This window comes from Nothobranchius furzeri, chromosome 1 (assembly GCF_043380555.1).
Source record: "Nothobranchius furzeri strain GRZ-AD chromosome 1, NfurGRZ-RIMD1, whole genome shotgun sequence".
NCBI lineage: Eukaryota > Metazoa > Chordata > Actinopteri > Cyprinodontiformes > Nothobranchiidae > Nothobranchius > Nothobranchius furzeri.
The window spans coordinates 33060058-33084372 of NC_091741.1; the positions used below are offsets into that span (position 1 = coordinate 33060058).

General features: G+C 44.9%; 1 protein-coding gene across 2 annotated transcripts in view; it reads left to right on the plus strand.

The window, feature by feature from the left end:
• ptpro (protein tyrosine phosphatase receptor type O) overlaps positions 1-19407 on the plus strand; it is an 81060-nt gene extending 61653 nt beyond the window's left edge. The window contains exons 17-27 of one of the 2 annotated variants that reach the window (XM_054739940.2): positions 4630-4713; positions 11056-11091; positions 11275-11356; positions 11425-11515; positions 11587-11663; positions 12349-12483; positions 15695-15817; positions 15897-16051; positions 16257-16392; positions 18468-18614; positions 19193-19407. In XM_054739940.2, coding sequence (XP_054595915.2) covers positions 4630-4713; positions 11056-11091; positions 11275-11356; positions 11425-11515; positions 11587-11663; positions 12349-12483; positions 15695-15817; positions 15897-16051; positions 16257-16392; positions 18468-18572 — 1024 coding nt within the window. In that variant the 3' untranslated portion in view covers positions 18573-18614; positions 19193-19407. The remainder of the gene's footprint in view (positions 1-4629; positions 4714-11055; positions 11092-11274; positions 11357-11424; positions 11516-11586; positions 11664-12348; positions 12484-15694; positions 15818-15896; positions 16052-16256; positions 16393-18467; positions 18615-19192) is intronic. The other variant, XM_054739941.2, reaches the window with a different exon arrangement.
• Positions 19408-24315: the final 4908 nt, after the last annotated feature.

Below are 24315 nucleotides of genomic sequence, written 5' to 3' on the forward strand. Positions count from 1 at the left end.
TCTGTTGTGGTAGTACGTCAGTAAATCTGTTGTGGTAGTAGTCAGTAAAACTGTTGTGGTAGTACGTCAGTAAAACTATTGTGGTAGTATGTCAGTAAAACTGTTGTGGTAGTACTCAGTAAAACTGTTGTGGTAGTACGTCAGTAAAACTATTGTGGTAGGATGTCAGTAAAACTGTTGTGGTAGTACGTCAGTAAAACTATTGTGGTAGTATGTCAGTAAAACTGTTGTGGTAGTATGTCAGTAAAACTGTTGTGGTAGTACGTCAGTAAAACTGTTGTGGTAGTACGTCAGTAAAACTGTTGTGGTAGTAGTCAGTAAAACTGTTGTGGTAGTACGTCAGTAAAACTGTTGTGGTAGTAGTCAGTAAAACTTTTGTGGTAGTAGTCAGTAAAACTGTTGTGGTAGTAGTCAGTAAAACTATTGTGGTAGTACGTCAGTAAAACTATTGTGGTAGTATGTCAGTAAAACTGTTGTGGTAGTAGTCAGTAAAACTGTTGTGGTAGTACGTCAGTAAAACTATTGTGGTAGTATGTCAGTAAAACTGTTGTGGTAGTACGTCAGTAAAACTATTGTGGTAGTACTTCAGTAAAACTGTTGTGGTAGTACGTCAGTAAAACTGTTGTAGTAGTACGTCAGTAATACTGTTGTGGTAGTATGTCAGTAAGACTGTTGTGGTAGTAGTCAGTAAAACTGTTGTGGTAGTATGTCAGTAAAACTGTTGTGGTAGTAGGTCAGTAAAACTGTTGTGGTAGTATGTCAGTAAAACTGTTGTGGCAGTAGTCAGTAAAACTATTGTGGTAGAATGTCAGGAAAACTGTTGTGGTAGTACGTCAGTAAAACTATTGTGGTAGTATGTCAGTAAAACTGTTGTGGTAGTACGTCAGTAAAACTATTGTGGTAGTATGTCAGTAAAACTGTTGTGGTAGAATGTCAGTAAAACTGTTGTGGCAGTACGTCATTAAAACTATTGTGGTAGGATGTCAGGAAAACTGTTGTGGTAGTACGTCAGTAAAACTATTCTGGTAGTATGTCAGTAAAACTGTTGTGGTAGTACGTCAGTAAAACTATTGTGGTAGTATGTCAGTAAAACTGTTGTGGTAGTAGTCAGTAAAACTGTTGTGGTAGTACGTCAGTAAAACTGTTGTGGTAGTACGTCAGTAAAACTGTTTTGGTAGTAGTCAGTAAAACTGTTGTGGTAGTACGTCAGTAAAACTGTTGTGGTAGTACGTCAGTAAAACTGTTGTGGTAGTACGTCAGTAAAACTGTTTTGGTAGTAGTCAGTAAAACTGTTGTGGTAGTAGTCAGTAAAACTGTTGTGGTAGTACGTCAGTAAAACTATTGTGGTAGTACTTCAGTAAAACTGTTGTGGTAGTACGTCAGTAAAACTGTTGTAGTAGTACGTCAGTAATACTGTTGTGGTAGTATGTCAGTAAGACTGTTGTGGTAGTAGTCAGTAAAACTGTTGTGGTAGTATGTCAGTAAAACTGTTGTGGTAGTAGGTCAGTAAAACTGTTGTGGTAGTACGTCAGTAAAACTATTGTGGTAGGATGTCAGTAAAACTGTTGTGGTAGTACGTCAGTAAAACTATTGTGGTAGTATGTCAGTAAAACTGTTGTGGTAGTACGTCAGTAAATCTGTTGTGGTAGTAGTCAGTAAAACTGTTGTGGTAGTAGTCAGTAAAACTGTTGTGGTAGTACGTCAGTAAAACTATTGTGGTAGTATGTCAGTAAAACTGTTGTGGTAGTAGTCAGTAAAACTGTTGTGGTAGTACGTCAGTAAAACTATTGTGGTAGGATGTCAGTAAAACTGTTGTGGTAGTACGTCAGTAAAACTATTGTGGTAGTATGTCAGTAAAACTGTTGTGGTAGTATGTCAGTAAAACTGTTGTGGTAGTACGTCAGTAAAACTGTTGTGGTAGTACGTCAGTAAAACTGTTGTGGTAGTAGTCAGTAAAACTGTTGTGGTAGTACGTCAGTAAAACTGTTGTGGTAGTAGTCAGTAAAACTGTTGTGGTAGTAGTCAGTAAAACTGTTGTGGTAGTAGTCAGTAAAACTATTGTGGTAGTACGTCAGTAAAACTATTGTGGTAGTATGTCAGTAAAACTGTTGTGGTAGTAGTCAGTAAAACTGTTGTGGTAGTACGTCAGTAAAACTATTGTGGTAGTATGTCAGTAAAACTATTGTGGTAGTACGTCAGTAAAACTATTGTGGTAGTACTTCAGTAAAACTGTTGTGGTAGTACGTCAGTAAAACTGTTGTAGTAGTACGTCAGTAATACTGTTGTGGTAGTATGTCAGTAAGACTGTTGTGGTAGTAGTCAGTAAAACTGTTGTGGTAGTATGTCAGTAAAACTGTTGTGGTAGTAGGTCAGTAAAACTGTTGTGGTAGTATGTCAGTAAAACTGTTGTGGCAGTAGTCAGTAAAACTATTGTGGTAGAATGTCAGGAAAACTGTTGTGGTAGTACGTCAGTAAAACTATTGTGGTAGTATGTCAGTAAAACTGTTGTGGTAGTACGTCAGTAAAACTATTGTGGTAGTATGTCAGTAAAACTGTTGTGGTAGAATGTCAGTAAAACTGTTGTGGCAGTACGTCATTAAAACTATTGTGGTAGGATGTCAGGAAAACTGTTGTGGTAGTACGTCAGTAAAACTATTCTGGTAGTATGTCAGTAAAACTGTTGTGGTAGTACGTCAGTAAAACTATTGTGGTAGTATGTCAGTAAAACTGTTGTGGTAGTAGTCAGTAAAACTGTTGTGGTAGTACGTCAGTAAAACTGTTTTGGTAGTAGTCAGTAAAACTGTTGTGGTAGTACGTCAGTAAAACTGTTGTGGTAGTACGTCAGTAAAACTGTTGTGGTAGTACGTCAGTAAAACTGTTTTGGTAGTAGTCAGTAAAACTGTTGTGGTAGTACGTCAGTAAAACTGTTGTGGTAGTACGTCAGTAAAACTGTTGTGGTAGTACGTCAGTAAAACTGTTGTGGTAGTAGTCAGTAAAACTGTTGTGGCAGTAGTCAGTAAAACTATTGTGGTAGAATGTCAGGAAAACTGTTGTGGTAGTACGTCAGTAAAACTATTGTGGTAGTATGTCAGTAAAACTGTTGTGGTAGTACGTCAGTAAAACTATTGTGGTAGTATGTCAGTAAAACTGTTGTGGTAGTAGTCAGTAAAACTGTTGTGGTAGTACGTCAGTAAAACTATTCTGGTAGTATGTCAGTAAAACTGTTGTGGTAGTACGTCAGTAAAACTATTGTGGTAGTATGTCAGTAAAACTGTTGTGGTAGTATGTCAGTAAAACTGTTGTGGTAGTACGTCAGTAAAACTGTAGTGGTAGTACGTCAGTAAAACTGTTGTGGTAGTAGTCAGTAAAACTGTTGTGGTAGTATGTCAGTAAAACTGTTGTGGTAGTAGTCAGTAAAACTGTTGTGGTAGTAGTCAGTAAAACTGTTGTGGTAGTAGTCAGTAAAACTGTTGTGGTAGTACGTCAGTAAAACTATTGTGGTAGTATGTCAGTAAAACTGTTGTGGTAGTAGTCAGTAAAACTGTTGTGGTAGTACGCCAGTAAAACTATTGTGGTAGTATGTCAGTAAAACTGTTGTGGTAGTACGTCAGTTAAACTATTGTGGTAGTATGTCAGTAAAACTGTTGTGGTAGTACGTCAGTAAAACTGTTGTAGTAGTACGTCAGTAAAACTGTTGTGGTAGTATGTCAGTAAGACTGTTGTGGTAGTACGTCAGTAAAACTGTTGTGGTAGTACGTCAGTAAAACTATTGTGGTAGTATGTCAGTAAAACTGTTGTGGTAGTACGTCAGTAAAACTGTTGTAGTAGTACGTCAGTAAAACTGTTGTGGTAGTATGTCAGTAAGACTGTTGTGGTAGTATGTCAGTAAAACAGTTGTGGTAGTATGTCAGTAAAACTCTTGTGGTAGTAGGTCAGTAAAACTGTTGTGGTAGTACGTCAGTAAAACAGTTGTGGTAGTACGTCAGTAAAACTATTGTGGTAGTACGTCAGTAAAACTGTTGTGGTAGTACGTCAGTAAAACTGTTGTAGTAGTACGTCAGTAAAACTGTTGTGGTAGTATGTCAGTAAGACTGTTGTGGTAGTAGTCAGTAAAACAGTTGTGGTAGTATGTCAGTAAAACAGTTGTGGTAGTAGGTCAGTAAAACTGTTGTGGTAGTACGTCAGTAAAACAGTTGTGGTAGTAGTCAGTAAAAATTGTTTATTATTAATGAGTCTTGTTTGTTGTTTTGCTGAGGTCATTTGTGTTCGTCGGTCGTTATCTGCTCTGATGGACTCCTCAGGACCTGGATTTGGTTATGAGGTTACATCAGTGGGGTCACCATTCATATTGCTGAGGTCACCGGGGCTGTGACATCACCGCTAGTCATGCAGAGGGTCCATTCTGGTGGTGGGCGGGGCTTAGGGAGTGGCCATGATGTCACAGGTTGTTTATAAGACAATGGGGCTGCAGACAGACTCCGGCTGTCCTGCAGGGACAATGGACCCTCTGAGCCCATCTGCATGATGCATCAACTGTGTTAACTTTACTAATGAGCTCCATGTTCTGTCGCCCCTGCTGTCTGTTTACTTTCTCTTGTTTGTGTGTTTGTGTTTATTTGAACCCTTCAGGCGAAGGAGCCTCTTTGCCTTCCTTACCCTGCTGCCGTCCTGCCTTTGGACTGACTATCTTTTGGCTTTTTATATTAATCCGTGGTAAGTGAGCGCCTGCTGCATGTTCCTGCAGTCTGCTGCATTCACACCGCTCAGAGAAACCCGTCTCCTGCGGAGGTGGTCACTTTCACACAAACAGACAAACTCACCTGGCTGCTAGTTTGTAGTGTTTCTGTCCTGTTGGTTTCTGGAATGATGACATCAAATGCTGCGCCTTTTACTTTAGGTAAACATATTACATTTCTCTCCAAAGAGAAACCAGAGAAGGTTATAATAATTTATGCAAACCAACATTTATGAGTAGATTTAGTTTTGTGATTTGATGGGTTCGGGTCTCAAAAGTTAAAACTGATGCAAAATAAAGAACTTTGGAGATTTAATCATTTGTGTAATAGTTAGTGTTTTACTGGTGTGTGTGTGTGTGTGTGTGTGTGTGTGTGTGTGTGCGTGTGTGTGCGTGCGTGCGTGTGTGTGTGTTTGTGTGTGTGTGTGTGTGTGTGTGTTTGTTTGTTTGTTTGTGTGTGTTCATGTGTGTGTGTGTGTGTGTGTGTGTGTGTGTGTGTGTGTGTGTGTGTGTGTGTGTGTGTGTGTGTGTTATATAATATGTTTGTGTCTTCTATTAAAAGAATCTGCCCTGACCCTGATCCCTGTTGAACACCTGATTAAAGAAACCAAACAAGTTCTCAAAATTAAAAGCCTGAATTATACTAAATACTAATAAAGTATTTTTGAATTGAATTGAATTGTTTTATTTGCAGAGTAGCTTGGGAGGGGGGGGGGGGGCTACACACATCTGTTAAAAAATGGAGAATTAATGATCTCAGAGACTTTGCGTCTTCTGGAGTTCTGCAGGGATCTGTCATGTGTCCCTTTTGGTTCTTTAACAGCATCAATCCTTTACATTTCACATTAATCCAGTATTACTATTATATTTTTGCTTTAACTGATTTTTTTAAAACTAGAACAAAATGTGGGATTTTAGCACTTTATTCAACAGAGTAAACAGGAATAGGATTTGATGATGTCATGCAGTGTATGTCTGTTGGAGGTGGCCAGCCTGATGCTCACCTGTCCTGCTTGTGTCTGAATGCTGTCACTCACTTGTAGTTCAGTCTGTAGAGTTTAGATCTGCATGCCTCTCCACATTTCCTCACATGCGGAGTCAATGAAGGTAAATGCATGGGTAGTTAAAGTCCTGAAAGCGCATGTTGGATCTAGATCTTTCAGGATATAAGTTCAGGTGAAGGTCGTACACCTGAGCTTGAAGTTGTTTCTTTCCTGTCAACTTGGACCTGTGTTTGGGTTTTTGGAAGTGTGTGTGCTCCTCGGCTCAGAATAAGGATTTTATTTTATATAAACTGCATCTTGTATGGAAAAACGAGATTTTAATTCCAGTCGTTTGTTTTTTTGAATTCCTGCAGAATCTGAGTATAATTTTTGGTCTTTCTAGTTTGGAAGATGAAACTAAATCTGTTCTAACTTCCCAAATGAAAGGTTAACAATATAGTTACTATTTATATTTTTTATTTTATACAAACAAGGATTCAGATTCTACAAATTATATTTACAAAAACAAACAAAACTACTCAAATTTAGTGGTTTTACTGGTTTAAATTTCTTTTTCTTTTTTCATACAAAATGCACAGAGATGTAAGCTGGAGTTTATTCTTAAAGGTGCATTATGTAGAAATGAAGTAACAGTGGCTTCTTGTAAAACGTGGCTTCTGCAACTGCCTCAGACAACTGGAGCTTTTTGCCAGCCGTCGTCAAATTCGCTGCAGCGTTAGCCCTTGTGACATCCGTGGCATTGTGTTGTTTGATCAACCTACACATGTCAGGGTGTCCTTTTATTGTGGGCAGTCTAAGGCACACCTGTACATTATTCATGCTGTCATCAGCCCCTTGATGTGCCACACCTGTGAGGTGGAAGTGCTCACTAACAGACATGTAAACAGATTTCAGAACAACATGAGAGTCATGTTTGAGTTCAGCTCATGAAAAATTGGAGCAAAAACAAAAGTGTTGCGTTTATAATTTTGTTTAGTGTGTTTATTTAAAATTATCTTCAGCTTTTCTCATTTTATGAGAAAATTTGTTTAGCATTGTTTGGAAAAATAATCCTAACAAAACTATTACTTGAAAGGTTTTGTATTAAATGCCGTTTCAACAACATTAAGCTTTGATGTTGAGGGCGGGGCACGGGGTCAGGGACTGAACAGGACCAGGTTAGCTGCTCGTTACTGATCCATCCTAAAATATGTCCTCCACATGAAGTAGATTTGTGTTTTATTGTCTGAAAGTATCTGATTAGTTAAAAAACTAAATGTTGTCTTTACGTAGATTTGTTATAATATTGATTGAAATACAGAGAAATCAACTTGTGAATACAACACATGCTAATATAGCAAGTCTAGCATTTTAGCATGAGCATATTCTCACCTACCACACCTACTTCATTTCCATAGCACAACTTAAGACACAGCATGAGAGCTGACCAAAGTGCTGAACAGGCAGGACCAATTAAAACAAAAGTGAAAACAATAAGAAGATAAAACACAATAAAACTATAAAATCATAATCCGATAACATGAGTCACTGACTAAAAGCCAAAGTGGAAAGTATGGATGTGAATACGTCGTATGGCGGGAGCTCTTCTGTACTTTCACCGAGTAAAAGTAGCTCGCGGTCTACAAAAGGATGGAGACCCCTTCATTAGACTCTTTTGGGATTTTCTCACTGTAAAATTCTCACAATATCCTTACATACTGCACCTTTAAATGTTTTTTATTATCTTGATGAATTGAATTTTGACTTGTCTCGGCAGCAGCCTTTTCCCTCCAGAACAACAAATATGTCATTATTTATTTGAAATCCTGAAAAGGTGAAAGAAACGGACTAAAACGTCTGATTCTGTCATTCTAATACAACTTATCCTTCGTTAGTAGGGACAGCAGGGGGCGCCGCTGCTGCCCAGACCCTTTAAAGAGCAAATTGCAGGTTAAATTCTATTTAATTTCATATAAAATGCTGTCCAGACAATATTATTTGAAACACTTATTGTATGTATTTTGTTTTAGAATGCATAACAGCCCCTTATTTAGAGTTGACCTTAACCTCTGACTTAAGGAGGGGAGTCAAACACTAGTCCTGCGTGTTATCGAGTCAGTGTGTGTTCACTAGTTTTGGGTTGTGTTCATTTTTCTTAAAAAAACAGTAAACTGTTTTTAGAGGATGTACAAACTCCAGCAGGTCCGGACAGCGAGTCCACGGGTTTCCCAATAATAGAATGAACAGCACCATCTTCTGTTCCTGGTGTGTTTTGTCGTTTGTGGAGAACTTCAGACCGGAGGATTACAATCCCAGTGAGGTGATGGGAGTTCAACACGCCTCCTATTCTCCAGCCTCCTCGGTGGAGTTTTGAAAAATACTTGCCAACTCCTAGAGCCCAGATCAGCATCAGAGCCAGATCAGGGAGGTCCGCTCTGAGCTCCAGAAGACGATGCAGAGCTTTTAAAAACTCCTTGCGAGCCAGGGATGCTGGTTTCTGGGTCGGGACCAGGTCCGAGCCACCTGCCCAGGTGGTGACAGGCGTCTCTCCCTCTTGCTAAAACCTAAACAGCTGACAAATGCTCCATCCTCTCTCTTCCACTTATCCAGAGTCTGGTCGCGGGGGCAGTAGCCTAAGGCGAGAAGCCCAGACTTCCCTCTCCCCAGACACTTGAGCCAGCTCCTCCGGGGGAATTCCAAGGCGTTCCCTGGCCAGGTGAGAGACAGAGTCCCTCCACCGTGTCCTGGGTCTACCTTTAGGTCTCCTCCCGGTTGGACGTGCCCAGAAAACCTCACCAGGGAGGCGTCCAGGAGGCATCCTGACCAGATGCCCGAGCCACCTCAACTGGCTCCTCTCGATGTGGAGGAGCAGCGGGTCTACTCCGAGCCCCTCCCGGATGACCGAGCTTCTCACCCTATCTCTAAGGGAGAGCCCAGCCACTCTTCGGAGAAAACTCATTTCGGCCGCTTGTATCCGTGATCTCGTTCTTTCGGTCACTACCCAAAGCTCATGACCATAGGTGAGGGTAGGAACGTAGATCGACCGGTAAATCGAGAGCTTCACCTTCTGACTCAGCTCTCTCTTCACCACGACAGACCGGTACAACGCCCGCATCACTGCAGATGCAGCACCAATCCACCTATCGATCTCACGCTCCAGTTTTCCCTCACTGGTGAACAAGACCCCGAGATACTTAAACTCCTCCACTTGGGGCAGGACCTCGTCCCTGACCCGGAGAAGGCTTTCTGCCCTTTTCTGAATCAAGACCATGGTCTCAGATTTAGAGAAGCTGATTCTCATCCCAGCTGCTTCACACTCGTCTGTGAACCACTCCAGCGAAAGCTGACGATCATGTTCTGATGAAGCCAACAGGAAAAAGCAGAGACCTGATCCTCAGGCCACCAAAACAGATCCCCTCAACACCTTGGCTGCTCTAGGCTTTTTGCCTCCGCGACCACCCGAGCCGCATTCCACTTGTTCTGCCGGTACCCGTCAGCTGCCTCTGGAGTCCCACAGGCCAAAAAGACCTGATAGGACTTTTCTTCAGCTTGACCCTAACCACCAGTGTCCACCAGCGGGTTCGCCTCAACAATGGAAGCACAGAACATGGCCCTCTCGGGCTCAATGTCCCCCACCTCCCCCGGAATGTTTTGGAAGTTTTGTTGAAGCTGGGAATGGAAGCTCCTTCTGACAGGAGACTCCACCAGATGTTCCCAGCAGACCCTCACAATACGTTTGGGCCTGCCAGGTGTGCGGGGCATCCTCCCTCACCGTCGGAGCCAACTCACCACCAGGTAGTGGTCGGTTGATGTGGCCTAAGAGGTGCCAAGAGCACATCTTCTTCTCTGGACCAAGCTAACTCCCTCTGCCTGCGCCACGTCTGGTTTTATTTAGAACAACTTCCTGTTATGTTTCTCTAATATTTGTTCAAAGGAGGCTCTAACCTGCAGTTTGCTCTTTAGGCCCTTGTGATTGTGATGATGGTGATGATGATGATGGTGCTGATGGTGGTGATGATGATGATGGTACGGTGGCCCTGAAGTGCAAACCACAAAAACAAATAACTAAACACAAAACCAAACTGAAAACCACAAAAACGAAACACAAACCGGAAGAGGTAGGTACCAATGCTGCAACAACAGGCATCACTGATTGGATGATGGATCCGTTGGCCTTTTGAACCGGAAGTTGTTCTGCTGAACGTGGTTATGTGAAAGAGCAGTCAGCGGGTGAGTCCGAATCCACGGGCAGGATGCTTACGGGTACGGGTCCTCGCCGGTCTAGCAAGGCCGCTAAGACCGGAACCCAGCGGCTCTGAATTCGGACAGTCTAAATGGTAAATTGCCTGTATTTGATATAGCGCCTTCTAGAGTCCTGGAACCCCCCAAGGCGCTTTACAACACAATCAGTCATTCACCCATTCACACACACACATTCACACACTGGTGGGGATGAGCTACGATGTAGCCACAGCTGACCGGGGGCGCACTGACAGAGGCGAGGCTGCCGAGCACAGGCGCCACCGGTCCCACGACCACCACCAGCAGGCAACGTGGGTTAAGTGTCTTGCCCAAGGACACAACGACAGCGACAGCTTTCAGGACTTACATGTTAACTTTAGATGGTTTCATGTATGTTTTAAGCTACAGAATGAACTTGTTAAACGTACACAACACATTACTACAAAGTATCATCATGTAGGTAATTCATATAAACCAAATGCATTATAAATGGTGAATGCAGCAGGATGTTTTCTAATGTAAACTGGACCTTAGAACTTATTTTGTATCAAATGAGGGTGAAACGTTTTAAAAACCAGGCTTTTTAATAAAATAACATGTAAGTCCTGAAAGCTTCTAGAATAAACAAAGTTACTTTACCTGAAAACGGTTGTGAACAAACGCTGCTGATGGACGTGAAGCTGCTCTAGCTCCTTAATATTCCTGCTCCATGTTCGCTAGCTTTAGCATTTTTCCTATGCGTGTAGCGGCTGTGACGGGACCTATGGGCCACCGTAGAGGTGAAGGCTAGACTGTCCGAATTCAGAGCCGCTGGGTTCCGGTCTTAGCGGTCTGACCGGCGAGGACCCGTACCCGTAAGCATCCTGCCCGTGGATTCGGACACACCCGCTGACTGCTCTTTCACATAACCACGTTCGGCAGAACAACTTCCGGTTCAAAAGGCCAACGGATCCATCATCCAATCAGTGATGCCTGTTGTTGCAGCATTGGTACCTACCTCTTCCGGTTTGTGTTTTGTTTTTGTGGTTTGCACTTCAGGGCCACCGTATGATGGTGATGGTGACTTCATCATGAGAACATGTTTGTATTTTTTAGGAGCAAGACTGCATTAAAGAAACGGAAGTTAACCAGGTAACCAGCAGCCACATCCAGCCTCCTCCTGCAGGTTGGGGGCTTCAGCCACACAGATTTGACCTACAAGTGCTGTTTGAAAGCCGCGGTCAGGGTCAAACTCAACCTTTGACCCTGACCGGACCAGGACTGATGTTGATGTCTGTCTGAACGATGATCAGAAGGTTGTGGTTGTGTTCTCAGTCCCGTGCAGCTGGACGACTTTGAGATCTATTTCAAAGAGATGAGCAAAGACTCGGCCTACAAGTTCTCGCTGCAGTTTGAGGTAAAGATGGATGGTTTGTGAAACTGTGGTGTGACCCAACACCTGAACCCAGTCTGTTGCTTCTGTAGGAGCTGAAAAGCGTGGGTCTGGATCTAAGCCACGATGCCGCAGACCTGCCCGTCAACAGACCCAAGAACAGATACACCAACATCCTGCCCTGTGAGTCAGCATCCCTCATGTTACAGGCTACCTGTAGCTCACCTGCTCACTAACGTACCTTCTGCTCTCAGACGACTTCAGTCGGGTTAAGCTCGTCTCCATGCACAACGATGAAGGTGCAGACTACATCAACGCCAACTACATACCTGTGAGTACCACACCTGTGTGAGTCAGGCGGACTGGACCGCCTCCTTCCTAAATGTTTGTTCTGTGACGAGCAGCATCGCGTTACCATGGAAACGCTGAAGCATCGTTGGCTGAAGCAGACTAATTTAACCTTTGAACCTGAGGGTCCCAAAACTGCTGTTCATACAGTTTTGCAAGAGAAGGTTCCTTTAAAGGAACCCAGGTTACAAAACTTTGTTCACACCATATCCAGTGTGTGTGTGTGTGTGTGTGTGTGTGTGTGTGCGTGTGTGTGTGTGTGTGTGTGTGTGTGTGCGTGTGTGTGTGTGTGTGTGCGTGTGCGTGTGTGTGCGTGTGCGCGTGTGTGTGTGCGTGTGCGTGTGTGTGCGTGTGTGTGTGTGTGTGCGTGTGCGTGTGCGTGTGTGTGCGTGTGCGCGTGTGTGTGTGCGTGTGCGCGTGTGCGTGCGTGCGTGCGTGCGTGTGTGTGTGTGCGTGTGTGTGCGTGTGCGTGTGCGCGTGTGCGTGCGTGTGTGTGTGTGTGATTTACACGTTAGCTTCCTTCAGCGTTATGACCAAACCTCATCACACAGACCTTGTGTTACAGAAATAAACTCCTTTGATTGAAGACGTTTAATGTGTTTCTGATATCTCCAAAAGAGGCCTACAGCTCAAAGGGTTTGACTTTTGTTGATGTTTCTGATGTTCAGGGCTACAAACACTCCAAGGAGTACATCGCTACCCAGGGTCCGCTGCCCGAAACCCGCAATGATTTCTGGAAGATGGTCCTGCAGCAGAAGTCGCCCATCGTCGTGATGCTGACTCAGTGCACCGAGCGGCGGCGAGTAAGGTCTTAACGCTGGGATTTAGATTAGTGGAATTAAGTGGAACAGATGTTCAGGTGTTCCGTCATCCTCACAAGTTCGTACGCATCATCATTTAATGTTTTTATTCAAGTTTCACAGGAAGATGCTCAACGTTGGGTTCACAGAACAGTGCCATAAAACCTCTGTGGAGCAAACAAGTTACCGTACACCACATATGTCAGAGTCAAGGCCCGCGGGCCTGTAAACAGGAAGTGGAAAGGCTGCAGATAGATGAATAGAATAGAAAATCCCTTTATTGTTCCTCAGTGGGGAAAGCTAGACGTCACAGCAGCGATGACACGTATTACAGGAGAAAAAAAGAATAAAAAATAAGAAAAATGAATAAACAAGAAAACATAAATCCTGAATAGATTTATAAAATGCTGATTATACCACAAGTAATGAATACCACTGATGTGTTTTGTTTAAAACTGACTTGCTCATGTGTAATCTGGTTATTCCACATTCAGTGTTAATGCAGAAATAAGTTTGTTTCCAAATTTAAAGGTTCAAAATTGCATAAATGTTGATAAAGAAAATGTGCAAATTTGCCGTCACTTTTTCAAAAAATATTAAGTTTGGCCCTCGACTCCGTCCCAGAGTTTCATTTTGGCCCCTTGTGAGTTTGAGTTTGACACCCCTGCCGTACACTGTTTCATCATAACATCAGCTGATGTTATTTTGTTCCCCCCCCCCCCCCCCCATGAAGGGCACACCCACTTCCTGTCATGGAGCTGGTGTGGGAACAAACTAGACTCTTATGGGCTGACTAACACCACGCTGTACGGAGCTGCTTTAGGCTGAGTGGAGCTCCTGGAAACACACCTTAGAAGGTGCCTGTAACAGTTTAACCAAGACAAAAACAAGATCACAACCTAAGAAGACCACCTCGAGGACAGCTAGGTCTTCAGGTGGACTGCAGAGACTGAGCTAGCCAGGCTGCTCCTGTGGTAGTCTCCCTGGGGTTCCCATGCTTCTATGGACCCTCTGGATCTCTGGGGCTTGGATCTCCTCCTTGGGGGGGCAGGTCTGTAGCCCCTCACTTTCACTGTTAGATACTCTTGTAGACAGGGGCAAAGCTTCAGGGGGGGCTGGGAGGGCAGCGGGCCCCTGACCCTGGGCTTGGAAGGGACCCGCCCTGCAACAAGGCAAATGAGAGGGAATGGCACCTCTGACAATAACCAAGTAAGACGAGCACTTCCATAACTTGTGTTCGGAGAAGAATGAGCTCCGTTCAGTGAGAATGCCCCCCCCCCAATTTTAAATCACGCCTGAAGGCTCATTTTTATTCCTCGGCTTTTACTTCAGCCTAGCTGGCATTTTACTATGTCTCTGTTTTATTTTTATTGTTTTATAATAGTTACTGTACTACTTTTTATGACTTCTTCCCATGGTTTGATTTTGATGCTATTTTACTGTGCAGCACTTTGGTCGGCCCCGGCCGTGTAGAAATGTGCTTCATAAATAATTTATGTCTGGTCGGGGCGCTCTAGCTGAATCTGGAACACTGCCTGTGAGAGTAAAACGGTAAGGCTTGGAGCTTAGACAACACGATCAATGATAATTAGCCTTCACGTGGAAAGCACCTTTCACAGTCAGACCCCCCAAAGCGATTTACCCTGCCGTGTAACATTTGTGATTGCTCTACAACCGGACCGCCTACGGGGAAAAGGTTGTACTCACCGTCGGGTGGTTTTAACGTTGGAATGGTGCCGGTGTTCTGAGAAAACGTCCTACCCGTAGGATAATTTTACGGTGTTTTACACACGAACCCTAACCCTAACCATAACTCTAACCCTAACATCTACTCTACCTAACCAAAAAAAAAAATCAAGTACCAACGTCAATAAAAAGTACTGATACTTACTACTTATCTATTTTCCTGCAAATATGACAGCAGAGTAGCATTCCCCTTTTGTGTTGTGCGCATGCGCGCACATGCTCAGTAACAACGGGTAGGACGGTTTACGGGGTAGGAGAAATTCCCAGAACACCGGTTTAAGGAAGTAATCCATCTGAAAGCCTGCTGCGGTACTGCTGGTGGTTTAACAAGCAGTTTGTTAAATCACTGTCGCATTCTGGCGCGGTTTCTGAGAACTAAAATCCAACCGTTTCTGCAGATGAAAGTCTTCTTTAGAAGAGTGGACAGGGATCCTGTTTAATGGATTAATTAGATAATAAAGAAATCACTTCTTCACAGCTGTGGAGATTAAACTCCCTGCTAGCTACACAGAAGGGGCTTTTATAGGACACACCATGCCGGCAAATCGGCGTAGTATTACCGCAATGGTGTGTCTATAACCGCGCCATGCCGACATGGCGTTGCGCGAATATTGTGGTATTCGTTCCGCCTCGCTTGGTAGTAATATTGCCGCATCAGCCCCTCGCCTCTGACGGCTAAACGCGTGTCAGCCCGGCTAATCCCTTTGGAGTGACTGTGGGAGCCCCCCCCCCCCCCCCCCCCCTGCAAAAGAGGGTGGTCACGTGTACTGCGCGCCGGGTGCCAGCCTGAAGGAAAGCCGGCCGGCCGGACGTGAACACCATTGAGCTTTTGGCCGTGCGAGCGGACGAACAGATCAGTCGCCTTTTCACGGGGACGGTGAGAGACCGCCAGCTGTTCGACAGAGTGGTGAAAACACCGGCTGAGCAGGGCGTCAAGCAGGACAAAAGCAGGTCACATCAAAGGTAAAGGTCCTGAAAAAGAGATTTCATCAGGCTGACGCTGAATGCACGACCCGGTACGTCACATCCGGGGGGGGGGGGGGGCGGTTCACAGATAATCCCTGCCTATATGGGATTAGAGCCATCCAAATAAAACAGAGTCACAGTTTCCAAATGCGGTCTAGATTAGATTGGTCTTATTTGAGTTAGATGGTGCAGCTAGTAGCAGGACCTCAACACTCCTTGTACATGTCCAACTTTAAGAGTGCTCCCGGAATAAAACCCTCTCACGAAGGGCTGAGGAGCCCAGATCAAAGCCCTGAGTCAAATCTGGGCCGAAGATAATAATGTCTGTTTGATTATCGCTGATAATTCCTTTCCACACATGTCCTGATCTCCACCAGTGGCTCAATCCAACTCGTCGTATAATCTCATCCACTGTTTCTCCAGTCCAGCTGCAGTCTTTGTGCTGGAGGTTTTCCTAAAGGTTTGAGACTTTCCCAGTAGATGACTGGTTTCTGTATTCCAGGTGAAGTGTGACCACTACTGGCCATTCACAGACGAGCCGGTGATGTACGGCGACATCAGCGTGGAGATGCTGTCTCAGAGCGAGTCTCCCGAGTGGATCATCAGAAAGTTTCGACTCGGATATGTTAGTTTCTTCTCCTGGTCTACACGAGCACCTGAAGCTCGAACACGCCTTAACACTGACTGGCTGTTGCCCCCCACAGGCCGACGAGACTCAGGATGTCCTCCATCTGAATTACACTTCGTGGCCAGATCACGGCGTTCCCACAGTCAACGCCATCGAGAGTATCCTGCAGTTTGTTCACATAGTCCGCCAGCAGGCCAACAGGAGCAAACAGCCCATCGTGGTCCACTGCAGGTCTGTAAACCCGTGGGGTCAAAAGGGTTTCAGAACAGGATAGAAACCACAGAAAGTTCTGTTCACTCATTTTTTACCACGTGGAATCAGCTGATTAGCCATGTGATCAATCTCAGTCCACGTGGACTCAAACCACTTCATGAGAACTGAAGATCTGTTGCGGATCTCACAGAATCCTCACAGCAGTTTTTGGTTCCTGTTTCAGCGCCGGGGTCGGCAGAACTGGGACCTTCATGGCCTTGGATTGCCTCATGCAGCACATTCGAGAGCACGAGTTTGTGGACATCCTGAGCATGGTGTCAGAGATGAGATCGCATCGACTGTCGATGGTCCAGACGGAGGTCAGCTGAAAGCACTTGCAGACTTATGTTGTCCTGCTTTATCAAAGCATGGTTAGGTTGTTTTTGAAAGGAGGGTCTGACCATTTGGATCCATTGAAAGAGTCAACATCTGTTCAGGTTCTGCCAACCAGAACATTAGTAGAGCCAGGTTAGAAATCTTGGTGTTTTGGGCCCTGGCAAGATGGGCTGGGGTCTCCATGCCCTGGGTGGCATTTTGACAACAGAGGTGCCTATTGGGGCCAGTGAGGAAGCTGGATCCCTGGAGGGCTTAAGTCCAAACAGCCATTCCTCCCCATCCCCACACATTTCTCTCCTCCTGCTCCCTCACATCATCACACAATCAGGCACATAGGACCTTGGGGGGTGGACAAGTCAGGGGGTGTGGGTATGGATCCCATTTCCACATTCCTGTGGCAACCTGCCCCCCAATTTTATTTGCACCTTAAACACTTCCACTGACGACATTCCACGCAAACACACACTTAGGGCCTTGGGAGTGAGCACATTCAACGGCATTTGGTAGGGGGATATCTCAGCCTCATCCCAATTGCCGGTGCCCACTTCCAATTTTAAACTGCACGTAGACACTGAGGGCTTTGGGTGCAAGTGGGGTGGTGTGGTGGCATCAGCTGGCATAGGCCAGACGATGCCCGCACTGCCCGCGGAGGGAGACTAGGGGTCGGTCTTAGCACACCTCTGTTGTTGCTGGGCTTCCTGGGGCTGGAGGCTAGGAGGGAGATCTGGCCGTCTGGTTGGGGTCTGGGGTGGTGGGTTGCTGTGCTCAGCGTTGGGCGGGGGAGCCTGCTCATCAGCACCCCAGCAGGAAGGGTCAAACTCTGGTAACCGGTGATGGTTGTACCCCATGTGCAGCAGTACCGGGACCAGAGTGAATAGGGTGTGTATGGGGAGCATGAGTGGGTGTCCGGCATGCATTTTTGTAAGTCTTTGGTTGTATGTGCATGTGTGAGCATGAGGGAGGGAGTGTGACTGTATTTGTGTATGACTGTATATGTCAGGTGGGGCCTTTGACTCCTCTCCTCTCCTCAAACTTCTCTTGATGATATAGATCTTCATCCCCCCTCCCCCTGCCACACCTGGTGTGGGGTGTGGTGCCTTGGTCTGCCTGGGTCGTGGCTCCCGGGTCAGGGGGTTTAAGATTTCTGGCGTCTGCCTGACCAATCCCGGTGGCTGCCATGTGGGGTCTGGGTCCCTGGACTCTGCTGGGTCCTCGGCGGGGGTGGTCACCCCTGGGTCCCCGTCGCTGGGTCCCAGGCTTGGCCGGCTAGGGGGTGGGAGGTGGGTTTGCCACTGATGTCTCCCGGGACTCTGCCGGCTGCTGGTTGTGGTCGCCGGGGCGATCCTCTGCGCCTCTTGAGGGGGGCGGGGGCTTTTCTGGTTGCAGTCTCCTTGGGGTCCCTGCACTCTGGGGCAGCGCCTGGATCTCTGGGACTTGGAGCTCCCCCCGTCTCCTACACATCTTTAGGGGCAGATCTGTGGTCCCTCACACTCTCTATTGGATGCTCCTATAGAGAAACCTTACATAAACAAGCGTTTGTACACACACAGGTGCTCACATGGTGCTCTCATAAGTATGGACTTGGGCACGTTCAACACATGTCTTGAGGCTGTGGTTGCCACTAAATGCACTGTGATTTATTATCATGTGATTGTTCAGTTAAACGATGTTGATTTTATATTTCTTCATCAGGTTGATGCAGTGATAGCTTGCTCCTGATGTATTGTTGTGTGTTGTTTTTGATTGTTTTTGTCCTTTTGCAGGTCTAGAAGCAGACTCTTGTTCATTATTGATTGTTTAATTTCGTGGACCCCCCCCCCCCCCCCCCCCACACACACACACACACACACACACTTACCCTGACCCAGAGGTTCCTGATCGAGCAGACGCGTGAGAATACATGTTGTCACGTGTATTTTAATGTTTTATATTCCCGATGATCCTGTGTGTGGAAGTGCTTTAGATCCAGAGCTGCCTAGCCTTGATGTCCGAGTCACCTGAACATGTTAAACAGGAACCATTTCAAGCGTTTGTAATCTTGTGTGTGTGTTTGGATCAGGAGCAGTACGTCTTCATCCATCAGTGCGTCCTGTTGATGTGGCAGAAGAAGAAGCAGCAGTCCATCACTTCAGACGTCGTCTACGAAAACGCCAGCAAGACATAATGAGACGCCTCCACACGTGGCCCAGCTCCATTCAGGAAACAGGTCAGATGAACCCTAATGCTAGTCCCGCCCCAAGCCCACCTCTACCCGAGCAGGTGAACGGGTGAATTTCCACTGATGAGAGCTGAGGCTCATGGCTATGGCGGGATAAGGGCTGGGGTAGGATTTGGGTTGGGGGTGGGTCTAGGGTTACAAGCTCGGCTGTTATTGGTGGACTTTCACCTGTTTACCTGCAAGCCATGTGTGCACATACACACCCATTAAACCATCCAGTCTTTCAAACTGTGTCCAGTGCCCTGATTGGTCCCAGTGGACAGCACTGGGACCAATCAGGGCAGCAAACATGATGTATTCATGGGTACGGATGTCGGTTCTCGAAGAAGAAAACGTAAATACGTCCTTCGTCCAAGTCTAAATCGTTCTAAGTTGATGCCAAAGCTGTTTTTAGAAAGCGGTTGCCATCTTTGTAGTTTTTCTTTATTGCAGCTATAGTGCAATACCCGCCCAACAAATGTAGAGCACTGTGATTGGTTCGACTCAAAGCTGTTTGGGCCAAAGGTAGACCTGCTTCCTGCTGTAGAAATGTTGAGCTCACTGAAGCCCTGGCCATTGTCTTGCAGGCTGTGACCACGCCTGGCCTCCTGTGCTTCAGGCATCCATTCTCATAGAAGACGACCCGCTTCATCATCAGCATCAGCAACCAGAGGAAACTCTAATCCAGTCTTTTATTTGAATCGGTGTTAAAGCACGGGATGGAGTTCTGCCTTAAGGAGCGTTCACTGTCCAACATGTTCAACTACGACCCTGAAGGGTTCGACTATTGGTCACACGCTGCAGCGGTGCTCGCTCCGGCGGCGTCATGCCAACACTCGACACTCAGACTCGAGTCAGCAGCTTTTCTTTTCACTCTTATTTTTATCTCAGGAGTTGCTGAAGACCAGCGAACATCTTCCTCAGCTGCCAACATCTCACTCTTTTACCTTTAGTTTGTGCTTCACCCATTCATCAGAGTGCAGCTTTGGGTGTTTGCGTGGTTACACACTGCCACACGACAGAGTGCTGCTGACCAGAACCCGCTGACCAGAACCCACTGACCAGCAGACATCAAGCAGAACCAGAAATATGCTGAAAGTTTCAGGAAGGTAAAGCTCAGAGTTCCTTCATCGTCGTGTTTACAAAATCTGCACAAAACCCTCTGGAGTCGTAGATTCAGAAGCTGCTGGTTCTGAAGTTCAGGCCCTGGTACCGGTCTGGATGTGTGCTGGTTCTGAAGTTCAGGCTCTGGTACCGGTCTGGATGTGTGCTGGTTCTGCTCGTCAGGGTCAGAGGTTCAGAAGCTGTCGTTTGACTTTGCACTGAAGAGGAGTGGAGTTCCTGCTGCTCTACGAGAGGAACATTCCAACGGTACCACGCTACCAGGAACAGAGCAGTAGAACCGGGCTGGAGGAGGTTCTGAGCCCTGAATCATTTCAACGGAAAATGTTTTGTTAAATGTGTTCACCACTAATGTTTGTGTTTACTTTAAAGCCTGATCCTTGCTTCAGACTGGTTCTGGTTCTGGTTCTCCTGCTCTAGATGAAGTCACTCATAAACACAGATGGCTGTCGGGTTCAGAGTCATGAATAAATCTGCCACTAGCCCCATTAGATTCGTTGACTCTGTCATCCTAAACGGTTAGTGTGAAGCGGATAAACGATTCAGCCTTTAACATCATTGGCTTTGATGTCTGAAGTGTTAAAATGTGAATAAAGAACATTTATCAGGTTCTTCGTTAGTGATGCAGAACTGCAGAATGGACATTAATGAAGAGGTCCTTCACTGAGAAACCATCTTTAATGATCATCTCTGATTCTAACGGGTCACTCTGAGTGTTTCATGCAGGCTGAACATGAAAATAGTCTCCTACACCTATCTCCTGGTTTAGCTTCTGATAGACAACAGACGGTGAAACTCTAGGATAGAAAATCCTGACAGATCTACGTCACCCTGTCACTAACATTCATGGACTCACCCATCTGGACTCACGACGGGGAAGCTGTTGTTGGTTTAGTCCAGGAAACAGCAGAGAACGTCTCAGCTAGTAGAAGCTAACTGTTAGCATTAGCAACTCCACCACACAACAGAACTCCTCCAGGCTTGGGTTATTGGTGGAGATAAAACATCAACGTTGTAGAGCAAATAGACTCAGTGGTAGAGTCATGTTGCTGTTAGCCAATCAGAGGAGAGATGTCCACATATCAGGAAGTAAGACTCCAGATCCTGCCGTTTGATCTGGCTTGCTTCTACTTCCTGAAACAGGTGCACCAGAGCTTTGTTTCCTCAGAGTACGACTTTCATTCATTCATTCCTACTAGAGACCACTGTAGATGTACTACAAACATAAGTGAAGCTACTCTTTGAACTCATTTTGTTTTCCAGATGTTGTTTTCAGCGTGACCTCCAGATGGCAGTAATGTGTACGTACTCCTAAACTGTTGCTTCCTGCACAGGTCGTGATATGAAAGTAGATGTCTATTTTTGGCATCATGAAGGACATTAATCAGAGCCAGGTTTGTTGCCATGTAGGTGAGAGAGTCATTTACATGGCAACAAACCTGATCCTGATTCTGATGGGCCAAATGTCACAAACAATGTTTATTTACGTTTTGTTTGTTTTGGTGCCTCCTGGTGTCTGATCAGAAATCTGTTCTGCTGCTTTGCTCTTATAAGTTCATGTTGATGGTCGAAACCCACTCCTCTCATCGGTGGCTGTAGTGACGCCACCAGTAGAGGAGTTACACACTTCTCTTATCTTTGATCCTGCAGTTGTGGTGCAACAGCAAGACCTTTAAGCTTCGCAGAGACGTTAAAAATGACTGAATTTCTTTATTTAAACATGTTATTAAACCAAACTAAGTTATTGCTGTAGGAAATAATTTACTGACAACTCAGTGAAGTTCTGGAAGTTATGAATGAAATGAATTGGATCGAACTAACAATCTTCTAAACTGTTGTCGTGGTTTGGCTTTACACCTTGTAAACAGGTTGTTTCACCATAAAAACATCAAACTCTTCATGTTTCTGCAGCTGGAGCCTGAACATCTTAAATAGGTTCAAGAAAATATTTTTTTTTCTATTTTTAATTTCTTATTTTAGACAAAGTGTGTTATTTTGCCAGGAGGAGATGATGTTGGCATTTAAAAACACTTTGTAAGTATGTACAGAGATTTCATAAATCTGTGAGTGTTTGTTAAAGTTTTGAGGTAATTTTGTGGTGCTGATCCAGCTGTTATAACTGATCAAGCTGTTATAACTGATCAAGCTGTTATAGCTGATCCAGCTGTTATAACTGATCCAGCTGTTATAGCTGATCCAGCTGTTATAACTGATCCAGCTGTTATAACTGATCCAGCTGTCATAACTGATCCAGCTGTTATAACAGATCCAGCTGTTATAGCTGATCCAGCTGTTATAACTGATCCAACTGTTATAACTGATCCAGCTGTTATAGCTGATCCAGCTATTATAACAGATCCAGCTGTTATAACTGATCCAACTGTTATAACTGATCCAGCTGTTATAACTGATCCAACTGTTATAACTGATCAAGCTGTTATAGCTGATCCAGCTGTTATAACTGATCAAGCTGTTATAACTGATCAAGCTGTTATAGCTGATCCAGCTGTTATAACTGATCCAGCTGTTATAACTGATCCAGCTGTCATAACTGATCCAGCTGTTATAACTGATCCAGCTGTTATAACAGATCCAGCTGTTATAGCTGATCCAGCTGTTATAACTGATCCAACTGTTATAACTGATCCAGCTGTTATAGCTGATCCAGCTATTATAACAGATCCAGCTGTTATAACTGATCCAACTGTTATAACTGATCCAGCTGTTATAACTGATCCAACTGTTATAACTGATCCAGCTGTTATAACTGATCCAGCTGTTATAACTGATCCAGCTGACATAACTGATCCAGCTGTTATAGCTGATCCAGCTGTTATAACTGATCCAGCTATTATAGCTGATCCAGCTGTTATAACAGATCCAGCTGTTATAGCTGATCCAGCTGTTATAACTGATCCAGCTGTTATAGCTGATCCAGCTGTTATGACTGCTCCAGCTGTTATAACTGATCCAACTGTTATAGCTGATCCAGCTGTTATAACTGATCCAGCTGTTATAAATGATCCAGCTGTTATAGCTGATCCAGTTGTTATAACTGATCCAGCTGTTATAGCTGATCCAGCTGTTATAGCTGATCCAGCTGTTATAGCTGATCCAGCTGTTATAGCTGATCCAGTTGTTATAACTGATCCAGCTGTTATAGCTGATCCAGCTGTTATAACTGATCCAACTGTTGTAACTGATCCAGCTGACATAACTGATCCAGCTGTTATAACTGATCCAGCTGTTATAGCTGATCCAGCTGTTATAGCTGATCCAGCTGTTATAACTGATCCAGCTGCTATAACTGATCCAACTGTTATAACTGATCCAGCTGCTATAACTGATCCAACTGTTATAACTGATCCAGCTGTTATAGCTGATCCAGCTGTCATAACTGATCCAGCTGTTATAGCGGATCCAGCTGTTATAGCTGTTCCAGCGGTTATAACAGCCGCAACAGTTATAACAGCTGTTATATGTCACATTTCACAGGTAGGTAGGTGGTGTCTTGTACATACTGCTGAACTGCTCAATTTCTACTCATTTCTAAGTGAATCTTGTGAAACTGTTGCTTTAGACTTTTACTTTTGAAAGCAGTAAATATGAGTTCTCTGAGCCAGAACTGCATCGGTTCAGAAGACATGAAGAACTCACATCTGGTGTGTTATACAAGCTTTGATACAGGTGTGGAAAACGAGCTCTGAACCCTTTTCCAGTTCTTGCTTAGTGTGTTCAGTTGGAATCTGCTCATCACTGGTGCCATTCTTGTTCATTGTGTCATTACAGTTTGAACCAAACTGTCACAGACTTAATATGTTAGACTAAATAAAATGTTGCAGTAAACCTGTCCAGTGAGTTTAATACTAAAGCAGTGGCCTCGTTATCTTATGGATGAGCTTTGTTCTTCACTCTGCTCCAGTCAGAGCAGAAAGTCAACAGAATCACATGAGCTGTGGTTCTGGACTCATCCCGCAGCATACTGCAGAGGAGGAGCAGTGTGGTTCAGGACTCATCCCGCAGCATACTGCAGAGGAGGAGCAGTGTGGTTCAGGACTCATCCCGCAGCGTACTGCAGAGGAGGACCTGACTGTGGACCTGCGGGCCACCTCTTTACCTTAGCTAGGATGCTCCAGCACATTTGTTTCACACCTGCTGATTAAAACCAGGTCTGCCTGAGCAGGGTGATGACTAAAACATGCTGGATACGGACTTCTGTGGGCCAGGGCTGCCCACTACTGCTGTAGTCCATGTTAACGAGGACACGCGTGTGGTTTCCGTACATGTTTAATTGCAGATTGAGCAGTTACATGTTAAGAAGGCACAATGAGAGCTATCATGCACTAATGCGTCTGACTGGCCTCTACAACTGATCAGGGACAAGAACCTCTAAACCAGCATTTATGACTCACCTGGAAACTATGAGCTCAGTCTGAGAAGTGCATAAATACAAAGATCCATCCCATCAGAGGGAGCCTAAGTCACGCCCACCTACTTCCGGACCATGGTTCCCAGGAAGATGGAACGTCAAAATTAATGCAAGTCAACAGGGCTAAAAACGCTGTTTTCTAACTGGTCATGTGGTGAG